The 23057-nt window shown below is 18.8% G+C and overlaps 4 protein-coding genes and 5 non-coding genes across 9 annotated transcripts in view; 3 read left to right on the top strand and 6 right to left on the bottom strand.

The window, feature by feature from the left end:
- The first annotated feature begins 694 nt into the window (after positions 1 to 694).
- On the top strand, positions 695 to 997 carry PF3D7_1418800. The gene has a single exon (XR_002966682.1). It is a non-coding gene; the product is annotated as a signal recognition particle RNA (non-coding RNA).
- Positions 998 to 2023: 1026 nt separating this feature from the next.
- PF3D7_1418700 lies at positions 2024 to 2142 on the bottom strand. Its single transcript, XR_002273094.1, has one exon. It is a non-coding gene; the product is annotated as a 5S ribosomal RNA (ribosomal RNA).
- Positions 2143 to 2933: 791 nt separating this feature from the next.
- On the bottom strand, positions 2934 to 3052 carry PF3D7_1418600. The gene has a single exon (XR_002273093.1). It is a non-coding gene; the product is annotated as a 5S ribosomal RNA (ribosomal RNA).
- Positions 3053 to 3562: 510 nt separating this feature from the next.
- Positions 3563 to 3681, bottom strand: PF3D7_1418500. Its single transcript, XR_002273092.1, has one exon. It is a non-coding gene; the product is annotated as a 5S ribosomal RNA (ribosomal RNA).
- A 1213-nt stretch (positions 3682 to 4894) lies between these two features.
- Positions 4895 to 4966, bottom strand: PF3D7_1418400. The gene has a single exon. It is a non-coding gene; the product is annotated as a tRNA-Pro (tRNA).
- A 1009-nt stretch (positions 4967 to 5975) lies between these two features.
- PF3D7_1418300 (calmodulin, putative) lies at positions 5976 to 6386 on the bottom strand (the record flags this gene model as incomplete). The annotated part of the gene is made up of 1 exon (XM_001348318.1): positions 5976 to 6386. One exon carries the CDS (start codon positions 6384 to 6386, stop codon positions 5976 to 5978), a length of 411 nt encoding a protein of 136 aa, XP_001348354.1.
- Positions 6387 to 6746: 360 nt separating this feature from the next.
- Positions 6747 to 7598, bottom strand: PF3D7_1418200 (conserved Plasmodium protein, unknown function; the record flags this gene model as incomplete). Its single annotated transcript, XM_001348317.2, has 3 exons — positions 6747 to 6791; positions 7027 to 7121; positions 7238 to 7598. The coding sequence occupies 3 exons, from the start codon at positions 7596 to 7598 to the stop codon at positions 6747 to 6749; spliced, it is 501 nt and encodes a 166-aa protein (XP_001348353.2).
- A 2052-nt stretch (positions 7599 to 9650) lies between these two features.
- Positions 9651 to 20444, top strand: PF3D7_1418100 (liver specific protein 1, putative; the record flags this gene model as incomplete). Its single annotated transcript, XM_001348316.1, has 1 exon — positions 9651 to 20444. The coding sequence occupies one exon, from the start codon at positions 9651 to 9653 to the stop codon at positions 20442 to 20444; it is 10794 nt and encodes a 3597-aa protein (XP_001348352.1).
- Positions 20445 to 21635: 1191 nt separating this feature from the next.
- Positions 21636 to 23057, top strand: part of PF3D7_1418000 (ubiquitin fusion degradation protein 1, putative) — a gene marked incomplete at both ends in the record, with an annotated part of 2063 nt that continues 641 nt past the window's right edge. The window contains 7 exons of the mRNA XM_001348315.2: positions 21636 to 21638; positions 21785 to 21914; positions 22079 to 22164; positions 22267 to 22335; positions 22470 to 22600; positions 22703 to 22796; positions 22929 to 23010. Of these exons, the coding sequence (XP_001348351.2) occupies positions 21636 to 21638; positions 21785 to 21914; positions 22079 to 22164; positions 22267 to 22335; positions 22470 to 22600; positions 22703 to 22796; positions 22929 to 23010 (595 nt within the window). The remainder of the gene's footprint in view (positions 21639 to 21784; positions 21915 to 22078; positions 22165 to 22266; positions 22336 to 22469; positions 22601 to 22702; positions 22797 to 22928; positions 23011 to 23057) is intronic.

Raw genomic sequence — 23057 nt, 5'->3', positions numbered from 1 at the left:
GTATTTTTCCCCTTTTTTACAAAAATAAAATGTATAATTAAAAAATTTCTTTTTTCTTTTTTCTTTTTTTTTTTTGGTATAATAACAATTATAATTTTGTTCCTACATAATTTATATTTTTTTATTTTTTGGTTCGTTTTAAAATATATATATATAATATTTTAAAACTAAAATATATTTAATATTTTAAGTTAAAACTTTTGATAAAAAAAATAAATTTAAAATGATGCAAATGAAGAATTGTAGTTTATATAATTTTTATTCTCAAATTAGATTCAATATAAAAATATAATTATATATATATATATATATATATATATATATATATTTATTTATTTATTTATTATTTTATTTTTTTTTTAATTGTACTGTTTTATATAAATTTGTTACATTATTTAATAAAAGGAATAATTTTTCTTATATATATATATATATATATTATATTTAAAAAAAAAAAAAAAAACATTACATATAATATACAATAATTTTAATATATTTTATATTAATTTTTTTTAATATAGTTATATATGAATTGTTATTAAGTTCATTTAACGTATGAAATAAAAATTAATTTAAAAAAAAAAAATATATTATATATATATATATAATAATATTACCTTTTATTTTTTTTTTTGAGTAACCATTTTTATAATTTTTACCCATATCCATATATTATGTGGTACATATAATAATTGTCCGGCTACTGTTCTTTTTAAGTTCAGTAGCTGTTACATTCTTGGGACTGCATTTCGATGCAAAAGGAATGGGATGCTATAATATTTCTGAGAATTTTCAATATCTTAAAAATTCCCGCCTATCACAAGACGTCAGTTACTGAACATATTCTTCTGGAGAGAGAATATGTTGAAGTAATGATGAATCATGAACCGCCTCAGGCTGGAAACAGAGCAGGGTTAGTGATCGCTGACGTACGGTGTGAAGATTACGGTTGAATAAAAGGATATTTCAGAATCTCATAAGTATAATATGTACACCATTTTTTTTTTTTATTTTTTAATTTAAAAAAAAAATATATATATAAATAAAATATATTATATATATAATTATTATACAAATGATTTGTATATATTCATAAATATATATGTAAATAATAATTAATTTATAATAAAATCATAATATTTTGGATTTATTATTTTTTTTTTTTTAGGGTTTAGGGTTATATAATATAAAAAAAATATACTTATATATATATATTATATTTTATTTTATTCTATTTATTTCAATACAATTACAATTTGAACTCTTTTTGTACCTTTTTAAAAAGAGGCAAAAATAAACACGTAATTTTAAATTATTATATATATAATCCATATAATAATAAATAATTATTTTTATTATTCCTATGATTATTTTATTTTAAACCTAAAGAAAATACATGGACATTTTTACTTATTTCATATTCAAGTTGCTATAATCATGTTGATCAAAGGGTTATATTCAACAGGAACATTAAAAGGATAAAGCTTGAATTAATTAATCAAATGAAAACAAAGGTATTTTTTTTCTTAATTAAAGAAAATATACAATAAAAGTAAAATATTTACATAATAATGTTTTTAGTATATATATATATATATATATATATATATTTTTTTTTTTATATTTTTATAAATTATATGAACTCTATATGTTATATATTTATACTTATATTTTATCTTCTTTTAAATCATATTATATTCAAATTAATTTATATAAAACATTTATCATTATTATAATTCCTTTATTTTATATACTTCAGTTAAAATAATAAAATTATTTTCCTTTTTTTCATATAAAAAATATTTCATTGTCCCATAAAATATTATTAATATAAAAATCATGTGATATTTTATATTTAAAAAAAAAAAAAAGGAAAAAGAAAATTCAAAAAATTATAAATGGAATTTTAAATAAATAAAAAAAAATATATTTATTAAATAAATTGCAATAATTACATGTAATATTATATATATATATATTTTATATAAATAAAAAAAAAAAAAAAATTTTTATTATATAAAAAATGACTCATCACCTGGTGTTCCCGAGCGGTCTCCCACCTCAGTACTAGCCAAGCCTTACAGTGCTTAACTTCAGAGTTCTGATGGGATCTGGTGTGGCCACTGTAGTATGAACGAGTCAAAAGTATAATGTACATAGAATTCCATATTAAAATAAAAAAGAATTTCCTAAAAATAATAGTAAAATAAAAAAAAATAAGACCTTAAAATTGAATAAATAATATATATATTATATACAAAATTTTACGAACAAAAAAAATATTTCCTTTAAAAAATAAATATTATATAAGAAAATAAACATTCTTATATAGTACCCATATTAAAATATACACTTTTTTATTTATAAATTCTAATATGTTCTAATAAAGTTTACAAATTATAAAATACTTATTCTCATATATATAATAATTAGAAAAAAAAAATTTTTTTTTATATTTGTATTTATAAAAAAATTAAGATATATTTAATATTATGTATTTAAAATAAATATTTATTTTTTATGGACCTTTCTTTTCACCTTCCTAACCAACACTATAAAGTATTTAACTTTATATAATTAAAAGTATTTTTTTTTTTTCTTTTGATAGAAAAAAAGTAATATTCCAAAAAAATTGTAATATAGAAAAAAAAGAAATGTAATTTTTCATATTAAATTATTTTAAACATACTATATATATATATATATATATATATAAATAAATTATTTAAAAAAAAGAATATATTAATCCCAGTTTTTTAATACCTACGAAAACCCAACAAATATAAACATATGATATTTTTAAAAAAATTTTCATATTACTATTGTTTTTAAATTTCTAATTTAAATTAATGAAAATACTAATTATCTATAATAACATATATTATTTTTTTTATTATATAAAATAATAAAAATTTTTTTTTATATAAAAAAAAATGACTCATCACCTGGTGTTCCCGAGCGGTCTCCCACCTCAGTACTAGCCAAGCCTTACAGTGCTTAACTTCAGAGTTCTGATGGGATCTGGTGTGGCCACTGTAGTATGAACGAGTCAAAAGATTTACTTCACTAAAATTTAATATTCATATTTATTTAAGAATAATCATATATAAAACATTCTATATTAAAATATTTAATGAGTTTTCTTCTTTTATATTAGCATAATTATTTTGTATTCTTAATACATATACATTTTAAAAAACAAAGTATTCTTTAAATTTATTGGAAATATTTTTTGAATAAAAAAAAAAAAAAAAATTAAAAAATTCTATAATATTATCTTATATGCATATGGTATATTATTTGAAAGAATATAGTGTATTATATTAATAGAAATCTTATAGCTTATATAGGTCCCGTATGACGTTCGTATAAAATGGGTTAAGGAACCTATTTTTTTTATTAATAATAATAATTTTGATTTATATAACTATTTAAAAAAAAAAAAAAAAAAATTCATATTAGAAAGTACTTTGTATTAATAAATTTATTAAATATTATTATTTTATATCATTAAATATATTACATTTTTATTACTGCAAAAAAAATTTATATTATATAAAAAATGACTCATCACCTGGTGTTCCCGAGCGGTCTCCCACCTCAGTACTAGCCAAGCCTTACAGTGCTTAACTTCAGAGTTCTGATGGGATCTGGTGTGGCCACTGTAGTATGAACGAGTCAATAGTTTTACTTTACTAAAATTTAATATTCAAATTTTTTGTTTCTACAATAAATTTATTTTTTTAATGTACATATGGTATAAATATATTTCTAAATAAGTTAAAGAAAAAAAATAATTTAAATATAAAAAAAAAAAAAAAAAAATATATATATAGATATTTAAATGTATATCAATATATATAAAATTTTCTTTTCTTCGATTAATAATTTATGAATATTATATTTAAGCATAAAATTAAGGGAATTTTTTTTTTCGTTTTTTTTTCTTTATTAAATATATATGGATTTTTATAATTATTCATAAGAATATATATATATATATATACATAAAATATATTAAAAAATATTCTTTTTGTGAATTTAAAAAATTATAATCATAATTTTTTATATATTAAATTAATATATATATATATATAATTATTTTAAATAATATAGAATCTAATATATTGTTTTTTATTGATTTTAATATCATAAAATATTTTCATTTAATGGACTTAATAAAAGAAAAAACTCTTATTCTGACTATTTAATTTCCTTTGTTAAAGCTATAATTATGTATAATTATTAATATGTAAATTAAAAGAAACAACATATTGTTTCTTGTATGTATATAAAAATATTTAAATGAAGACATTTTTTTAATTTTAAGATCTTAAAATATAAAGAAATATTTAATACTTCTGAAAAATAACTAAGATACTGTAATTGTGTAAAAGTTATTAAATTTAATACAAAAATAATATATACATTTATTATAATTGAAGTTAAGGATATAATAAGAGTAATGATATTTTTAATTAATGCATATAAAATGTTACTTTTCTATGTACATTAAGGTATTTTCCTTTTTTATACATAAAAAAGATGATAACAAACTATAGTTATATTTTCATTTATGATACAATAAATTCTTAGTGCTTTTAAAATTAAATGTTATGTTTTGTAAAGATATATTCGTTTTTATACTTTAAAAAAATATAAGTATAAATAAAGTTGTATGAAACACTTTGTAATCTTTTTTTGTGTATGAAGTTAAAAAAAAAATATAAATTTATAATATTTTTAAAATTTAATTTATGTTGTATAATCTGAATAATGACAATTCATATATTTTATATTTAAAGAAAAAACAAGTACTGAATTTATTTTATAAATTATAAAAATTGCTTTCCTTATTTATTAATATATTTTACCTTTTTAAAAATTTAAAAGTGGGCTACTCCGGGAATCGAACCCGGGACCTCTCCCACCCTAAGAGAGAATCATACCACTAGACTAAGTAGCCTCAACTTATTATATATAAATTTTATAATATTAATATATTCTCTTAATTTATATTTCTAATTTAAACATAAAATGAAATAAAATAATAAAGAAGGAATATAAAAAGTCATAATTTATATTTTAAAATTGAAAATAACAATGTATACATACGAATATATAATAAAATTGTTTCTTGGAAAAAAAAAAAAGAATAAAAAGGAAATGAATAAACATGTATATATTTAGAATAAGTTTAAATAAAACATAAATTATGATTCTATAAACATACATAAGAAAAAACTATTATTCCATAAAATATTCCAAAAAAAAAAAAAAAAAAAAAATTAATATATGCGTTACGTTATTTTTTTATATATCATCCTTTATTTTACTTTATTTTTTATTTGTTTATATCATATATTTTTTATAAAGAACTAATATATTTTGTGTATTCTTTTACAAATTATGAAATCGTTAAAATAAATAACATAGAGTATAAACAATTGAAGATTAATATATAATATGGATATATATATATATATATATATATATATATATATACATAGGCAAACCTACATATTTTAATGGGGGTAAATGTAATAATAACATTATGAAAATCTTTAAACATTTTAAGAACAAGAATGTATTTATAATATTATTTTTTCTGTTATCTTATTTATTATTATATTGAATAATAATAATTACAATATGTAATATATTTGTTAATATAAAAAAAATGTATTTAATTTAATTGTACCAAAAAATAAAATATATATGTAGATATAGAATAAATAAATATATATTGAACATATGTTTAAACGTATTAGGATATAAAATTGCAATTCTAAGAAAATATAATAACTTTTAAAAATCTAATTACAAAAACATACACACAAAAAAAAAAAAAAAAAAAAAGAAAGAAAAAAAAAGAATAAATAAAAATAATATATATGTGTATGTATATCTCCTTTTTGTAAAGCTACGGTTGAAGATAACCAATGTGAATACAAAAATGATTATACTAAAAATTTTTACGAAAGTATTTTTTCTACAAATACATGTAACGGTATGATATTTCTGCTTTCAGGATCAACAAATTTTTTAAATTTTCTGTAATCATTTTCTGTTAAAATATCACTCATAGTCATAACTAAATGAACTAATGCGTCAACTGATATAGTTCCATTGTTATTTTTATCCATTTTTTTTAAGGAATTTGTAATTCTTTCTTTTGGTGTGTGTGCACCTAAATGTTTCTTAGCTATTTTAACATAATCATTCATTGAATAAGTTGCCCCACTTTTATTTTCCATTAGAGAATAATCAGATTCCACTCCAAGGAATCTTAAAGCGTATAATAATTCATTCGATGAAATATGCCCATCAAAATTTCTGTCTGCTAAAAGGAAGGATTCTTTTATTTGCTTATCTACTATGCGCATTTTTATAAAATTGGGGTATTTTGATGCAATAATATTGAAATAAAAAAAAAAAAAAAAATTGAACGAATATTAAATATATGTATTTTTCTTTTGTAATATATGTATATATATATATATATATATATATTTGTAATATTTATTATAATACTAATTTTAAATACAGTAAAACAAATTCGAAACTTATTTTTAGAAAATAAATATTTATATGAATATAATATAATATAATATTTTGTCCAATGGAAAATTCATATAAATGTTTTTTTTTTTTTTTTTTTTTTTTTTTTTTTTTTTTTTTGGTAAAAATTGCTACATCCATTTTAGTTATATTAGCTAGTCTAATTTTTTTTTTTTTTTTTTTCCTTAAATTTCTTCGATTAAATCTTTTCCATCTTGCTCATCTTCATCCTATATGTTTTGTTCAGGTGAAAAAAAAAAAAATTTTATAAATATATGCTTTTTGGTTAGTACATTTTTTTTCAACATATATATATATATATATATATAACCATATGTATATTATATATAAAATAGCTAGATGAATATATACTCTCTTTATTTTTTTCTATATACATAATTTTTATATCTTTTATTTATTTTATGTCATTTTATACATTTATATTATCAAGTATTTTTTACTTACTTGATTTTTTACGTCAGCTATTGTTATATTCATATCTCTCAATTTATCATCACTTATATTTTCATTACATACATCATATATTCCTACAGAAACATCTATAGGAAATAAAAAAAAAAGGTAAACATAAAAATAAAATTAAGACAAAATGATATACTTTTATTGTATACTTTTTCTTTTTTTTTTTTTTATTAATTTGATTAAAACAAATTACCCATATATACACAAGATTCATTATTATTATTATTATTATCACATTCTGAGTTAAGGATATCTTTATCAATTCTAACACTTTCTGCATCCTTATTTTTTATATCTTCATTGGATTTTTCAATTTTCGATAAAAATGATTTATATTTTTCGACGGAAAATTTACCTATTAAACTTCTATCAATAAGTGGTTTTTTTTTATTAACTTTATGTTGTGAAATATTTGGGTTTATTTCTTCGTGCTTTTTTTCTTCCTTATTTAAAACGAATTTACTTGAAGGATTTTCTGAAAATTGATCATCTAATAAACTTTCTCTTGTAATTTTATTCTTTTTATTATCATTTTGTTTGTTAGTTTCACTCATTTTAATTAAAAAGGTTATAATTTAAATATGTGTTTATAATTTAATTAGAACATAAAATCAAAATTAACTACGAATTATTTAATTTTTCAAAAATTTATAAATTATTATAAATATCTAAATTTTCATTTTTATGTATTTCAATTAATATATATATATATATATATATATCATTTTTTTATAAATATATATATAAATGATACTAACTAGTGTATCATTACCAATAACAACACTTGTACAATTTTTGATTATCCATTTAATAAAAAAAATTTTAAATATGCGAATTTATAAAAGTAAACTTTCTCATTCACTACAAGAAGGATTCATTTTAATGAATATTAAATTATATCTCACAAAAATAGAAGAAAAAAAAATTTATATAATATTGTACATTAAAAATTATATATATATATACATATATATATATATATATATAATATATATATTATATAATAACATAATCAAATGTGATAATTTCATTCAACTTAATTACTACAATATATATTAATTATTATGTTACACCAACTGCATGATAAAAGTGGATATTTTATGAAAAAAAAATATATCATTATATAAACACACAATATGTTTTTTATAACATTTTTTTGTATATTTATTAACCATGTATTTGGTAAATTTTTTTTTTTTTGTTTATCTTAAGATGTATGATTTAAATTATCATAAAATTAATATTAATATCATATATATGAATAAAGTACAGTAATGATAAGCTAAATAAGATCAATACATTTTCATATTTAAGAATAATTTAATTAAAATATTTAATTTATTAACAGAATTTAAGATTAAATATATAAATATCAAAAAAGTATATAAACCTTGGTAGGTATATATATATATATATATATATATATATATTTATTACGTTTTCAGTAGCTTGTCCATAAAACGATAAACGTTTAATAATAGATGGGATATATTTTTCCCTAAGAAAAAAAACATATAATTTTGATATATATTTTAAAATAAAATTTCGATTTAAGAAATTAATATATATATATATATATATGTCGAATATATTTTTTCTTGTGTATTATAATTTAATATTTTTTGAAAATAAAATATTTCTGTACTTATAACTATTCTATAGAAGGCCAATTTTGTAAATATTGTTCTGTTCTCATAAATTGTGTTTGTTCACCAAATTGATAACAAAAATAGCACAATGTATTATAATTATATATAAATATTATTAACATTAATATGTTTTTCTTTTTTAAGATTTTCTTTTGAATTTACATGCGTATATGTATATATATATATATATATATATATGTACACATGTGGAATATATTTTCTAATAGTATCTATAATAGAAGAAACATATAACTTTCCATATTATTGATCGAACCTATCGACAACTCAAAAAAAAATATAATAAAATAAAATACTTAAAATATTTTAATAATAAAATAATGTATAAATAAATTATTTATTAATATAACTTTTATCTATTTATATAAAAGAAATATATATATTTTATGTTAATATATATACTTATAAATTTGTGTAACGTTCTATTCTTTTCAATTTACACATATAATATAGGTTTAATTGGTATGATAAATAATTATATTCCTTATGGTTAATATTCAAAATTTGTAAAAAAATATTATTGGTAATATTTTCAACATTATATTATTATGTATTTTATTTTATATTATTTTATTTTTGTTTGTCTATCGTCCTTTTTTTTATATTTAAGTAAAAAAGTTATTATTGATGAATTATAATGTTTTATTTAGAACAGAACTGAATAAATTTCTAAAAGGAAAATTTTTAAAACAAGCACAAAAAAAAAAAAATAAATAAAATAAATAAATATATGCATATATATAAATATATATATATATATATATTTATATTTATGTGTGTATACACATATTGGTTGTATTCTACATATATATATGTTTCTATGTATATATTTATTTTTTTTTTATACACAATTTCATTTTTTCAATATTAGCTAATAAGAATAAGGAAAACTTTGTTTATTAATTAATAAAACGAATTTATGTATCTTTAGAATAAAAGATGAAATTAAGTGTTCTATATTTGGTTGTTTCGTTATATTTCTTTGACAGAAAAATTGTTTGTAATAAAAAAAATGGAAAGAGTAAAAGTAATAACCATAATTATTTTAACAATACTACTAAGCATATTGATAAGCAGGTGATATATAATTTACCAGAAAATGATAATTTATTTCATGTTCTTAAATATTTAATACATGGAGAAAATAAAAATATTTTATATGATGTCGATGAGAGTTTATATACAAAGATAGAAAACAAAGAATATATTACTAAGGAAGATTTATTAAGAACTTTAGCATTGATAGAAAAAAAGAATGTTGATTGTAATGATAATATAAAAAAAGTAAAGATAGCTAAATTATTAATTGATATTAACGATCTTTTAAGAACAAATTATATTATTCTTGATGATTACAAAGAAATAAATAAAAATGATTTAACAAAAAATGGTTTTTTATTAAAATTACAAAATTCTTTAAATAAAAGGGACATGGTGAATTCTAAAAGAGTTAACCAAGATATTATATTAAGAAATCAATATTTAGAAAAAAATTATAAATTATGTAGTATATCAAGTGATATGTTAATTATAAGTACCCCTAGAAATTTAAATATATCTGATACAAGTATAAAAGAAATAAAACATCCATCATCTATAAATATTATGAATGAAATTTTTTGTGACAATGTCATATCTTCGAATGTATCAAATATATCACCTTTACAATTAAACAAGTCTATAGGTTTATATAAACCATTACTTGATTTGGATATAAAAAGTAGAATTGATGAATATAGAAAAAAAATAATAACTTATTATCAGGATTCAATGAATGAAATATTTTATTTAATAAGAGATGAATTTAATGAAATAAAAAAAAAATTTTACTTATATATTCATCCTAGTAAAATGCCAGAAGCAAAGCCTAACAATGATATTTTTAAAAAAGAGGATATGGAAGGAAATGAAATTATTACCTACGTATCAAACAAAATTGAAAATAAGGAAAATATAAAAAATAAAGAAGAATATATATTAAAGAGTAACAACAATAATGTTATAAAAATTTCTTCGAAAAGAACTAAAAAGGTTATTAATATACCTATAAAAAAAAAAAAATTGTCCAATGATATAAAGGAAAATGTGAATTCATCAACAAAAAGTGATAATAATAATATTATTTCAAATGAAACAGTTGATGCATGTACAAAAATAGAAAGTGAAAATGGAAATAAAAAAAAAGATGACAATGTGAAGAATATAAATCGTATATATCATATCTTTTTAAAAAAAAAAAATAATGAAAAAAAATGTGATATTTCTAAGCAAACGCTTTATAATAATAGTTTTAAAGAAAATGATGTAATAAAAACATTTACACATAATGACAATATTTTAAAAAAAATTATTATTATTAAAGACGTTTCAAGAGAAAAACCAACAATTAAAGAAATTATACATCAACAACCTCTTCCTGTAGAGAATTCAGAATTATATAACATATCTGAGCATATTCAAAATAAATGTAATTGTTGTTTTTATTCTATACCATTAATTCATATATATCATCCTAATGGTAGTATGCATTGTTTATCTTGTTCTCAGTATGAAAAAAACGTAAATAGAAAATGTCCTATATATGAGAAGTATATCACCTTTAATTATAACGACACATGTCTTTTATGTGTCCCCTCTAGTTATATAACTAATAATTGTTTCTGTAATTTAATACATTCAAAAGGATTAGGGGAAAAAACAAATGATGTGCCTAAAAAATTAAACATGATGCCACATTTTAGTAGTATTATAGATGTATATGGAAATAAAAATATTGATGGTTATAATAATTTTGAGAACGATAATAATCTGTTAGTTTACTCAAATAATGATGAACCTATTTTAAAGAAGAATCATAAAGAAAGACCTAATAAAAAATGTTCCAATAGGTATAAATTAAAATGTCCCGTGGGTAATGGATCTAGTGATATGTTTTCGGGACAATCGATTTCTATTTTTCCTATTATAGGGGATGATATAAATAGAGGTCATTATGAAAATTGTCCATATTATGATGAAGAGGATGTAATGTGTTATAATACAATTACTAATAAGAAGATAAATATAAATAATGAAGATGATAATTATGAAAAAATTTTATATGATAAAGACAAAATAGTTTATTTAAACAGTAGTTCCTTTGATACTATTAATATTAAAATAGAAGGTGAAGATTTGAATATGAATGATAGAAATGAAGAAAATGATTTATTAGATAAGGAATCTATAGAATATATTAATGAGATAAATGAAAAGGAATATTATGATTCGATTGAGGCATGTAAAGATTATCGTTATCATACATTTGAAGAATCTATAAAAAATGTAAATAATAGAGAATGTTATAAAAATGTATATTATAGTACAGTTCATAAAAAAGAAGATAATATAGATAAAAAATGTTCACATGATATAGAAAGTCGAAATAAAAGGGTAAATGAATATGAAGATGAATGTGAAAATGATAATAATAATAATAATAATAATAATGATGATGATGATGGTGAAGAAAGAAATTATTTTCTTTTTGATCTTAGATTTATTTACAAAACTGGATTTTTTACTAAAAGAAAAACAATTATTAATTCTTATTTAAAAACTAACAAAATTGATATTACATACAATAAAGAAAAGATACTTTATTTATTTAAAAACTTGTTTGAAAAAACATTCAAAGATATAAATTATCAAATTAAAGAATCATTAGTTCACATGTTTCCAATTGTACAAAATTCCGAAATACAAGGATTTGATATAGATTTTGGTAAGGTTAAATTACATTATGCTACATCAATTAATATGTTTAAATATTCTGTTTTTGATCTTATTAATATGAAAATTTATTTTATCAGCCCAGATAAAACATATATACTTCTGGAAGATATTATCAGGGAAATAAGGGAAGAAAAAGAAAATTCCAATAATGATGGATCACGACGAAAAAACAAAATCATAAATAAGTATTTACATGAAATGGATATAACAAATATTGAGTGGAGTACTGAAAATAGTAAAACGAATACTACAAATAGTGAATCCAAAACAACAACGACAAGAGAAAATACAATTGTGATAAAAGAAAAAATTGGCACACATGATGAAAAAAAAAAAAAATGTGACAACACAAAAAACAACAGAAACAATAATGATGATAATGATGATAATGATAATGATAATGATAATAATAATGATAATAATAATGATAATAATAATAATAATAATAATAATAACAATAATAATAATAATAATAATAATAATAATAATAATAATAGTAATAGTAATAGTTGTGATAATAATAACAAAAGAGATAATGATTCTTTTGAACATGTAGATATACAAAAAAATGATACTATTACAACTAATATAGATTGTAATATTATACATAATAATACTATCGACAGTAGTAATAAAAATAGAATTAAATACAATTTAAATATATTAAAATTTTTACTGAAATATAAAGATCTCTTATCCAAAGAAGATATAAATATGATCAGTGATAAAAACAATCTTGTAACTATCAATAAAAATGATAAAACTAATATAGGTGATGAGATTATCGAAATAACAATTCGAAAAAATGAAAAACGAAATATAGAAAACAATTGCACTTATACAAATAATTCCATTATAAATAATATAGATAATAATATATCTGAATCTATAAATATTAATGGTGGTGAAGGAATAAATGCAGTCATTGAAACTGTTGATAAATATTTAGATAAATATTTTAGCGTACATAATATGCCAATATATTATATGGAAAATATGAAAATTTCTAAAAATATTATATATGTTACATCTGATGTAAATAGTGATTTAGATATGCTTAAAATGAGTATATTAGGAATATGTAATATAACTAATAAATCTATTGATAATTTTAATTTCTTTTTAGTACGAAATGAAGCAGAATTATATGATCCTAACAAATGTCAGAAAATACCAGAACATATTAAAAATGTACAAGATTTATATAACTATAGTAAAATGTTAGACATGAAAATTATTATTGCACCTGTATATGCAGAAGATATAGATATAATACCTAAAAGTTTTGATTATTTGTTTAAATTATATAAAGATGGAGATGATGAAAAAGGCGTGACAACAGATTCTAGAGATAATGATTGTCAACAAAAAGGAAATGTCGATACACAGGAAAGGAATAAGACAGAAAATGACACAACAAGAATTACCCTGTCAAATATCAAGCACAATAATATAATCAAAAACAACAACAAAAACAATAATAATAATAATAATAACAGTCATAATAATAATCATTCTTATTATAATCATGAATTGTCCCTTTTTAACGATGCAGAAAGTAACAAACCAAACGACAATACAACTACCTCGAATGATAAAAATTACTATTTTTTCAATTATGATAATAAGAAATCACTTATTTTAAATGATCCAGAAAATGATGAAAATATTGAATATCTAAGTGAAGAAATAAGCATTTATGAAGATGAACATATTTATGATGAAGGGAATTTATATAATTCCTTTGTTATATATATAGATAATCCTTTTAAACGCATTAATATAGAAAATGCCCCTATATTAAAAGGATATACTTTAAATTTATTTATAAATGATATAATGAATAAACTGATACATATACCTTCCACTTTTATTAATACCCAATCTTATAAAAAAGGAATGTGTGTAATGAGTATATGTTATTGTTTTAATTATTATTCATTAAATATATATACTAATAATATTATTTTGTTAAACTTTGATAAAGATGTTACATTATATGAAGTAATAAAAGAATTTAAAAGTAGAGAGAACGAATATTTATTAATAAAAAATAAAATGAATGAAGAATGTCAAGATGTTGATAATTTATCAAATATTAAATTACCACATACAATAGATTTGATAGACTCTAAATATATACATTTGGAATTCCCATTATTATATATAGATGAACATTCTAATTTTTTTCAAGATAAAATTACATTAATGAATGTACCCGAAAATTTAACGGTATATGAATTATGTAAATCTATGAAGAATATATTGAACGAATCATTAATATCATTTAATTTAAGTACAATAAATGATATAAAAATATATACAATAAGAGGAAGACAATGGGAAATGGTGTTAGATAATCTTTTAGTTTTTGGTTTAAAAATTAATTATGAAGATATTTTTACTATATTGATTGATAATAACTTGTTAACTAAAAATTATTATGAATTATTATCTAATATTATAATCGATTTTAGAGATAATAATATGTATATTAAAAAGTTAGATATATATATAGATTATATTTTCCAACCATATACTATATATAACATACCTATATACATTACTCCAAATAATTTAAAATATATTTTATTACAATATACAAATACGTTTTTATCTAATTCATTATTAGATGAATTTTTTTTTACTTACAATAAAAGACATACAACAATAAATGTCGTCCCAGAAGTGAGGAACTGGGAACATGTAGAGGATTCTGATGTATATATTTATGAAGAAAATGATATAAATGATAAAAAAAAAGAACAAAAAAGAAATATATCCTTCATATATGTGCTAAATATGTTAAGCACCTTTTATAAAATTAAATTTAACTCTAGCAAATTGTTAGAATCTGTAATGGGTGAGATACATCAATTATGTGGGAAACGGTTTAATGAAAATCTGTGGTTAGACATAAAAAAATCTACAAAAAATGAGAAAGATATTGAAATATATTTAGAAAATAGTTCAAAAAAAGTGTTAATTAAAAATGTACCTTTAGATTTATTAGTATGGAAACTTATTAATATTATAATGAGAGGTTCATTTAATATACCTATAGAGGATAAGGAGAAATTATATAATTTATTTATGTTAGTACCTAAAAATAAAGACAAAATAAAAGATAAAAATGTAGATTATTATTTTTTATCCACTCCTGGGTATACTGTTGAGGAGATGTTGAGAGTATTTGAAAAGAAGAAGAAACCGAAAAAAAAAGGAAAAGAAAAAAATAGTGCTAATGATAATAATAATAATAATAATAATGATAATAATAATGATAATTATAATGACAATTATAATAATGATAATAATATCAATAGTAATAATAATTATGGTGATATGAAACAAACTTATTATAAGATTCTGTTAATTAAAGCATACCCACAACACTTACATGGAATACAAAACAATGAGAGGTTTAATGAATATCTTACATTCAATTTAGAAGCATTACCTTCTGTTATCGATGTTAAGAACCCAACAACGTGCTTAAGTTTTTATGTGAATTATAAAAATGAAAATAAAATGACTCATATAATTAATGTACCTGAAAATATATCTACAGATATGTTGTTAAAAACTATTTTGTCTGATAATTTTTGTAGATGGAAAAAGTTACCAAATGAAGAAAAAATGAAATTCTCACTACATTTAAATAAAAAAGAAATAACAAATATTAAAGATTATATAAATAATGGAGATATTGCACAACTCAAAACATTTATTTTAATAAATAATAAAAAAAGAAGGGTTCAAGAAAAATATATTGATTTAGATAATACAACTGAATTAGGATCTAATGTAAATAATATATCAAAAGAAGAATTAAAAGAAATACAATTATATGATAATGTATTAAGAGAAATATTAAATAAAAATTATATAGATTATAATAATATATCTCTTAGTGGTTATACAATAACAGTTTATGTTTTTGATGGTAATAAATATGAACCTTTAACAATCTATAATGTACCCTTAAATATAACGAATAAAGATATAATAAACTTTTTATTAATAAAATCAAATCATATTAATATAACGAAATTAATTGATGAATTTTTATTACTAAACGAAAAATTGTATAATACATATATAGTAAAGAATAAAAATAAAAACATGTTGGAAGAACAAAATGTTCTTTTTATAAAAAAATTAAATGAAGAAGAAGAAGTATTTCAGTTGAATGAATCCAAATTTTATTTAGTTCATAATCCCTTATTTAATCCTTTAGATAATTTACTTCAGAATATTGTTCATAAAAAATATGATTTTAAATCTGAAAAAATTGATATACATAGTGTGGGTGAAAAATTTGAAATTTTGACACTAAACATTTTAATAAACAATGATATTAATAATATGCATAATAATAATGTAAATAATAATTATGTAAATAATAATAATATAAATAATAATAATATAAATAATAATAATATAAATAATAATAATATAAATAATAATAATATAAATAATAATAATTTTAGTTTTGGTAAGAAAAAATTTGTCATCACTGTTCTGAATATACCTTATAATATGTATATAACCGAATTTTTAAGGTATTCCATAGGATATCAAAGAAAGTGGATATACAAATTTGTTCTCTTTTATATTATTAAAGGTAGTGAAAAATATATACTAAATGATGGAAATGATATTATAAGACATGGAAAAACAGTCAGCGAAATATTTCAGATATGTAAATCTGGAGATCTTTGCACCTTACACATTGATATAAATTTTAATGAAGCTGATAATAATTTGGAGAATGATATATTTAATGAGGAAATTAACGCAAAAGAAATGAAAAATGTAGATGTAGATTCACACGCAGATGTAGATGTAGATTTAGATGCAAATGTCTATTTAGATGCAAATGCAGATGTGGAGGGTAATATAAACAAATTTGTAAATAGTCTTCATAATGATAATGAAAACCGTTTTATAGTATTAAAAGAATTAAGTAAGAAAATATATACAGACGACTATGAAAATAAAAAAATAGATATGTCCATAATATGCTTTGAATATAATGCTGGTTTATATGAAAGAAACCTTTTTGGCAGTTCACGAATTTGTAATATTCCAAAAAATTATACTGTTGGAGATGTTTTAAGATATGTAAAAAATAAAATAATTGAAGATACTAATATAAGTATGTTGAATGATTTACAATTAAAAATAATACATAATGATAATTATATCGATATACCAAAAGATATGAATATAGAATATGCAATTAATTATTTGTTTATATATACCCCTTTTATAGTATATCCATCAGATGATATATTAAAATATAATAATATAATTGATTTAATTTTATATAATACCATTATAGATATAAAAGAAAACTCTTTTGTTAAAAAAGACATTCCGATATATGTTAAGAAAGGTAATATTTTTAAAAATGTTAGTTTAAAATATATACCTATAAATATAAAAGAAGATGAATTATTAACATATTTATTACATTATTTAACAGATAATCATGAGGTTGTTTCTTTTATAAGAGATATAACATGTATATGTGTTTATCCTTTATGTGATTCAATATATATATTTCATGAAAAGAAACAATTATCATTAATACCTTCTATATCTTATCATATACAATTAAAAAATGTTTATTATATATCTACAGTAGAAACATATGAAAATTTTTATAATATATTAGGTCATATGGAATTAAATTTGAATAAGTTCTTACATATACAAAATGATGGAAATAATTATAAGAAAAAAGAAGCATATAATAATATTTATTATATGAATAATGTGGATGAATTGATACATATTGATGTTAATATAATATTTCCAAGCATTCAAAAAATAATACGTGTAAAGAATTTGAATGTAAATATAAAAATGGAGGAATTGTTGTATAAAATATTTGGTTGTATAACGAACAAAATATATAAATGGGGGGAACTTTTTAGGAATTTTGTAGGAAAGAAAGAAAAAATTAATATTGTCAATAATGACATAAAGAACAATAGTAATAATATTAATAGTATTAATAATATGAACAGTATTAATAATATGAACAATATTAATAATATGAACAGTATTAATAATATTAACAATATTAACAGTATTAATAATATTAATAATTGTGATAATATTGATAGGATAGATAATAAAGTGTTAAAAGATTACTTATGTGAGGAACAAAATATTATAACATTCATATTTTGTTCTCATGATAATAGTATACACGATTATCTGACATCCAGAATGATATACCTCCCGGCAATCATAAATTATCAAACAAATTATATAACTTTCTATAGTAGTATAAATGGATTTGCTAATAATGAAACTACTTTTCATGGGTTTCCCAATTATCTAAGTCCAGAAACAATGTTGACCATGTTACAATATAATTTTTTTCATGTCATAGGAAAAAATTATTTGAAATTATATGGAAGTTTGTATGATAAGGGCACTGATGAAGATATAATATATAATACAAATGATATAAGAAAATCAGAAAATAAGGACATATATAATAAAAATTTAATAGCTATGAGGGGTGCTATAAAATTTATATTAAGAATAAAAAATAAGGGAAAAAAAAAATCCTTAGATACAATACAAAATTTAATTAATAATGAATTAAATATTGCATGTGAAAATGTAGAAAATGATGTTGACATGGAAGAATGTAATGACTTTCTTTCTTCTTTAAATAATTCAAGTATATTTTGGAAAAATGGTATATTAGGATTCATGGCAAATTCAATAGTTACTCGTGATAATATGAATAATAGTTTAATATTACCTTATGTAGATTTTGAAATAAATGAGAAAATGTTTTTACAAAATATTTTATATCATATAAATATTTCTCCATATTTATATAAATTATTTGAATTAACTCATATTGATAAAAAATGTAATACTTATAAAAAAAAATTAAAAAATAGTGTTGCACATATTCAATGTTTATTGTCATATGGATTTAGTATATATTTTGATTTACATTATGATAGTACATTTGATAAATACAAAGGTTTTACATTAGGAGATAATTCTTTTGATATAACACAAATACATTCATTTCAAAATCTTCATGAACAAAATTTTGTAGATTTAATTTTATATAATCATGATAATACATTTATTACAATCAAAAATGTATATAGAGATATGACAGTAGCAACATTCTTAAATGACTTATCAAAAACAAGATGTCATATACTAGGATTAACATATAATCAAATTTCTACATATTACAAATTAACCTATGAGATATATAATGAAACACATGACATATCACCAAATTTGTCTATTGCCGATGTGCACAACATTGTGATAAGTTTTTCTAAATCTAGCATACTATTAAAAATAAGGAAAATTGATATCACCAACGATATTTCACATAATAATAATAATAATAATAATAATGATAGTGATTTTATTATTAACAGTGATAATATTGACTATATTAATGCTTTACCAGATTTATATTTAAGCCCATATCCTCCAGTTATTGATCTGAGTCAAAATAATTTTCAAGTTAATATATATATGCACTCTAAATTTATACCAAATGATTATTCCTTAAGAAAAGATATTGTACCACATATTACTATTAATAATGTACCATCAAATGTTTTTATTTTATCATTAAAGGAACTATTAAAAACAATATTTATACAACATATGGAAAAATCTCAAACTACTACATTTCAGTTAAATTTATATGACTTTGAAGTCGAATTTTTTATTCTTACTTTTAATCGTTTTACTAGTAAATTTCATAAAATGAATTCTAATGTTTTAAGTAATTTAACTATCTCTAACTTTTATAGTACTTATATTCATGGTGGGTTATTTCTAAATATCGATAAAATTAAAATTGATATACCAAATCTATTGAATGATTTTATTGATCATTTCTCAAAGGTCGTAATAGACTTTTCTCATCACAACATAGTCAAACAGTAAAACGTAAAAAATTTATACACCACATTAAAATTACGCATACATAATGTATATATATATATATATATATATATATGTATGTATAAATATGATTAATATTTTCTCATATTTTACTTTTATTATAATTTTTTTTTTTTCTTTTCTTTTTCCTATGATTTTAAAATAAAAATTATTCTATACATATATATATATATTTGTATATTATTTTAAATATTTTTAAACATGATTATATAACGGCATTTTTATTTGTCACTATTGTTATTTTAATCTATATGATATTATATATATATATATATATATATATATATATATATTAATAAATGAAAATCATTATTTTGTATTTATAATTTATTTTTACTTTACAATATCCCATATTTTAATATATAAATGAAATAAATTAGATTACTCATTTTTAAGCTCACAAACGGGAATAGTGTTTTATGCAAACATTATGAAAATATAATTTATAATACATTTGTTATAATAATAATTATTATTATTATTATTCTTTTTATAATATTAAAGTTTATTATATATTTATATTATATGATAAAAAATATTATTTTATATTCCATATTATATAAATTTATCAGATAATATTTTCTTTTTTCTATATATATAAATATTCATAATATATAATGTATAAAATTTCCTTCTTTCTGTTATTTTATTTCCACATTCCATTTAAATAATATATATTCATGTTTTTTTTCTTTTTTTTTTTATGAACTAATGAATACCTTTTTTTTAATATAAAAATAACAAAAGTAAATATATATATATATATATATATATAATTAAATCTATAAATATATGAAATGTAAGAAGAATTATAACATGTATTTTTATTAAAAAAAAAAAAATATAACATAATTAAAATTGCATTATATAAATAAGAATTAAAAATGTACAAAAAAATGTATTTATTATATACATAATGAAATAATATATACATTAAAATATAAATATAATAATTCTTTTCCACATTTATTTAATATTCAAAAGAATTATCGGAATCAAATCTTTATTTTATTTATTATATATATATATATATATATTTATACATATATTTGTTATAATTATTAAAAGGCAAATATATATATATATATATTTTTTTTTATATATATTATCCGAATAATATATTTGAAATTTATGAAAAAAAAAAGTATTTCTTTTTTTACACTTCCATAAAGAATGGTACTAATAAAAATTTGTTTTTGTTTTCTTTTGTTTTATTATGTTATGTTTTGTTTTGTTTTGTTTGTTTTTTTTTCCATGTTATTAAACATACATGAATATCATTGTCTTAATTACTTATTTATATATATGTTTTTTCGTTTCAGTGGGGATTTAGTAATTTTAATAATTTATGGCCAAGGGATTTTTTGAATGTATCTGAACCATTCCAAGAAGAATATACATGTTATCCTGTATCATTTATAGGGAAAGATGATATGGAAAATGGAAATAAAAGTAATTAACATTATATAAATATATGTACCTTTTACATAAATAAATTGAAAGATAAAATAATTTAGGAGTGTTTTTCAGTATATATATATATATATATATATATATATATATATATATATATATTTATATTTATATTTATATTTATATATTTTATTTTTATGTAGTTATACTTCCGCAGACGGCCTTAAATGCTTTGGCAAGAAGACACATATCCTGGCCCATGTTATTTGAAGTGTCGAATCCATACACGGTACAAATGAATTTGTTAAAATATTTACATATATATATATATATATATGTATATTTATACATACATGTATATTTCCTTATTTTATTTTCTTCTTCTTTATAGGATAAAAGAACACATAGTGGGGTTTTGGAATTTATTTCTGATGAAGGTACCTGCCACATGCCATATTGGGTAACAAAAAAGAATACGTATAATATATGTATGTATATTTTAAATATATATATCTTCTTTTTTATTTCTCAATTAAATAAATGATTTCTTTTTATTTTATTATTATTATTTTTTTTTAACATATTATATTACAGATGATGCAACAATTAAATTTAAAGGAAGGTGATATTGTAAGGGTTACAAGTGTTAGTTTACCTAAAGGGACATTTGTAAAGCTCAAGCCATGTTCTAAAGATTTTATGGAATTATCTAATCATAGGGCTGTGTATGTTATTAATAATAAATATATAAAATATATAACTTATAAGTATGTCTAATTATTTTATATAATATTATGATTTGTATTTTTATTTATTTTATTTTGTAGTCTTGAAACCGCTTTAAGAAATTATGCTACATTAACTATTGGAGATAATATTGTAATTCATTATTTGGGAAAAACTTATGAAATTAAAATAGTGGTATGTTCAACATAAAACACTTGAATAAATATATATCTAGAGAAGTTGTAATATATATATATATATATATATTGATTAACAAGTATTAACCATATGAATGTAAAATAATGTATATTTTATTTTTCTTATTAGGATTTAAAACCTGCATTCGCTTGTACAATTATTGAAACAGATGTGGAGGTGGAGTTCGAAGAACCAATAGATCACAGTGAACGTAAGAAAAAAAAAATATATATATATATTATGTATTTATGTATTTAT

Source organism: Plasmodium falciparum (genome assembly GCF_000002765.6).
Source record: "Plasmodium falciparum 3D7 genome assembly, chromosome: 14".
Classification (NCBI taxonomy): domain Eukaryota; phylum Apicomplexa; class Aconoidasida; order Haemosporida; family Plasmodiidae; genus Plasmodium; species Plasmodium falciparum.
Note: the sequence above shows the minus strand (reverse complement) of the source record. Positions and strands in the feature narration are given on the sequence as shown.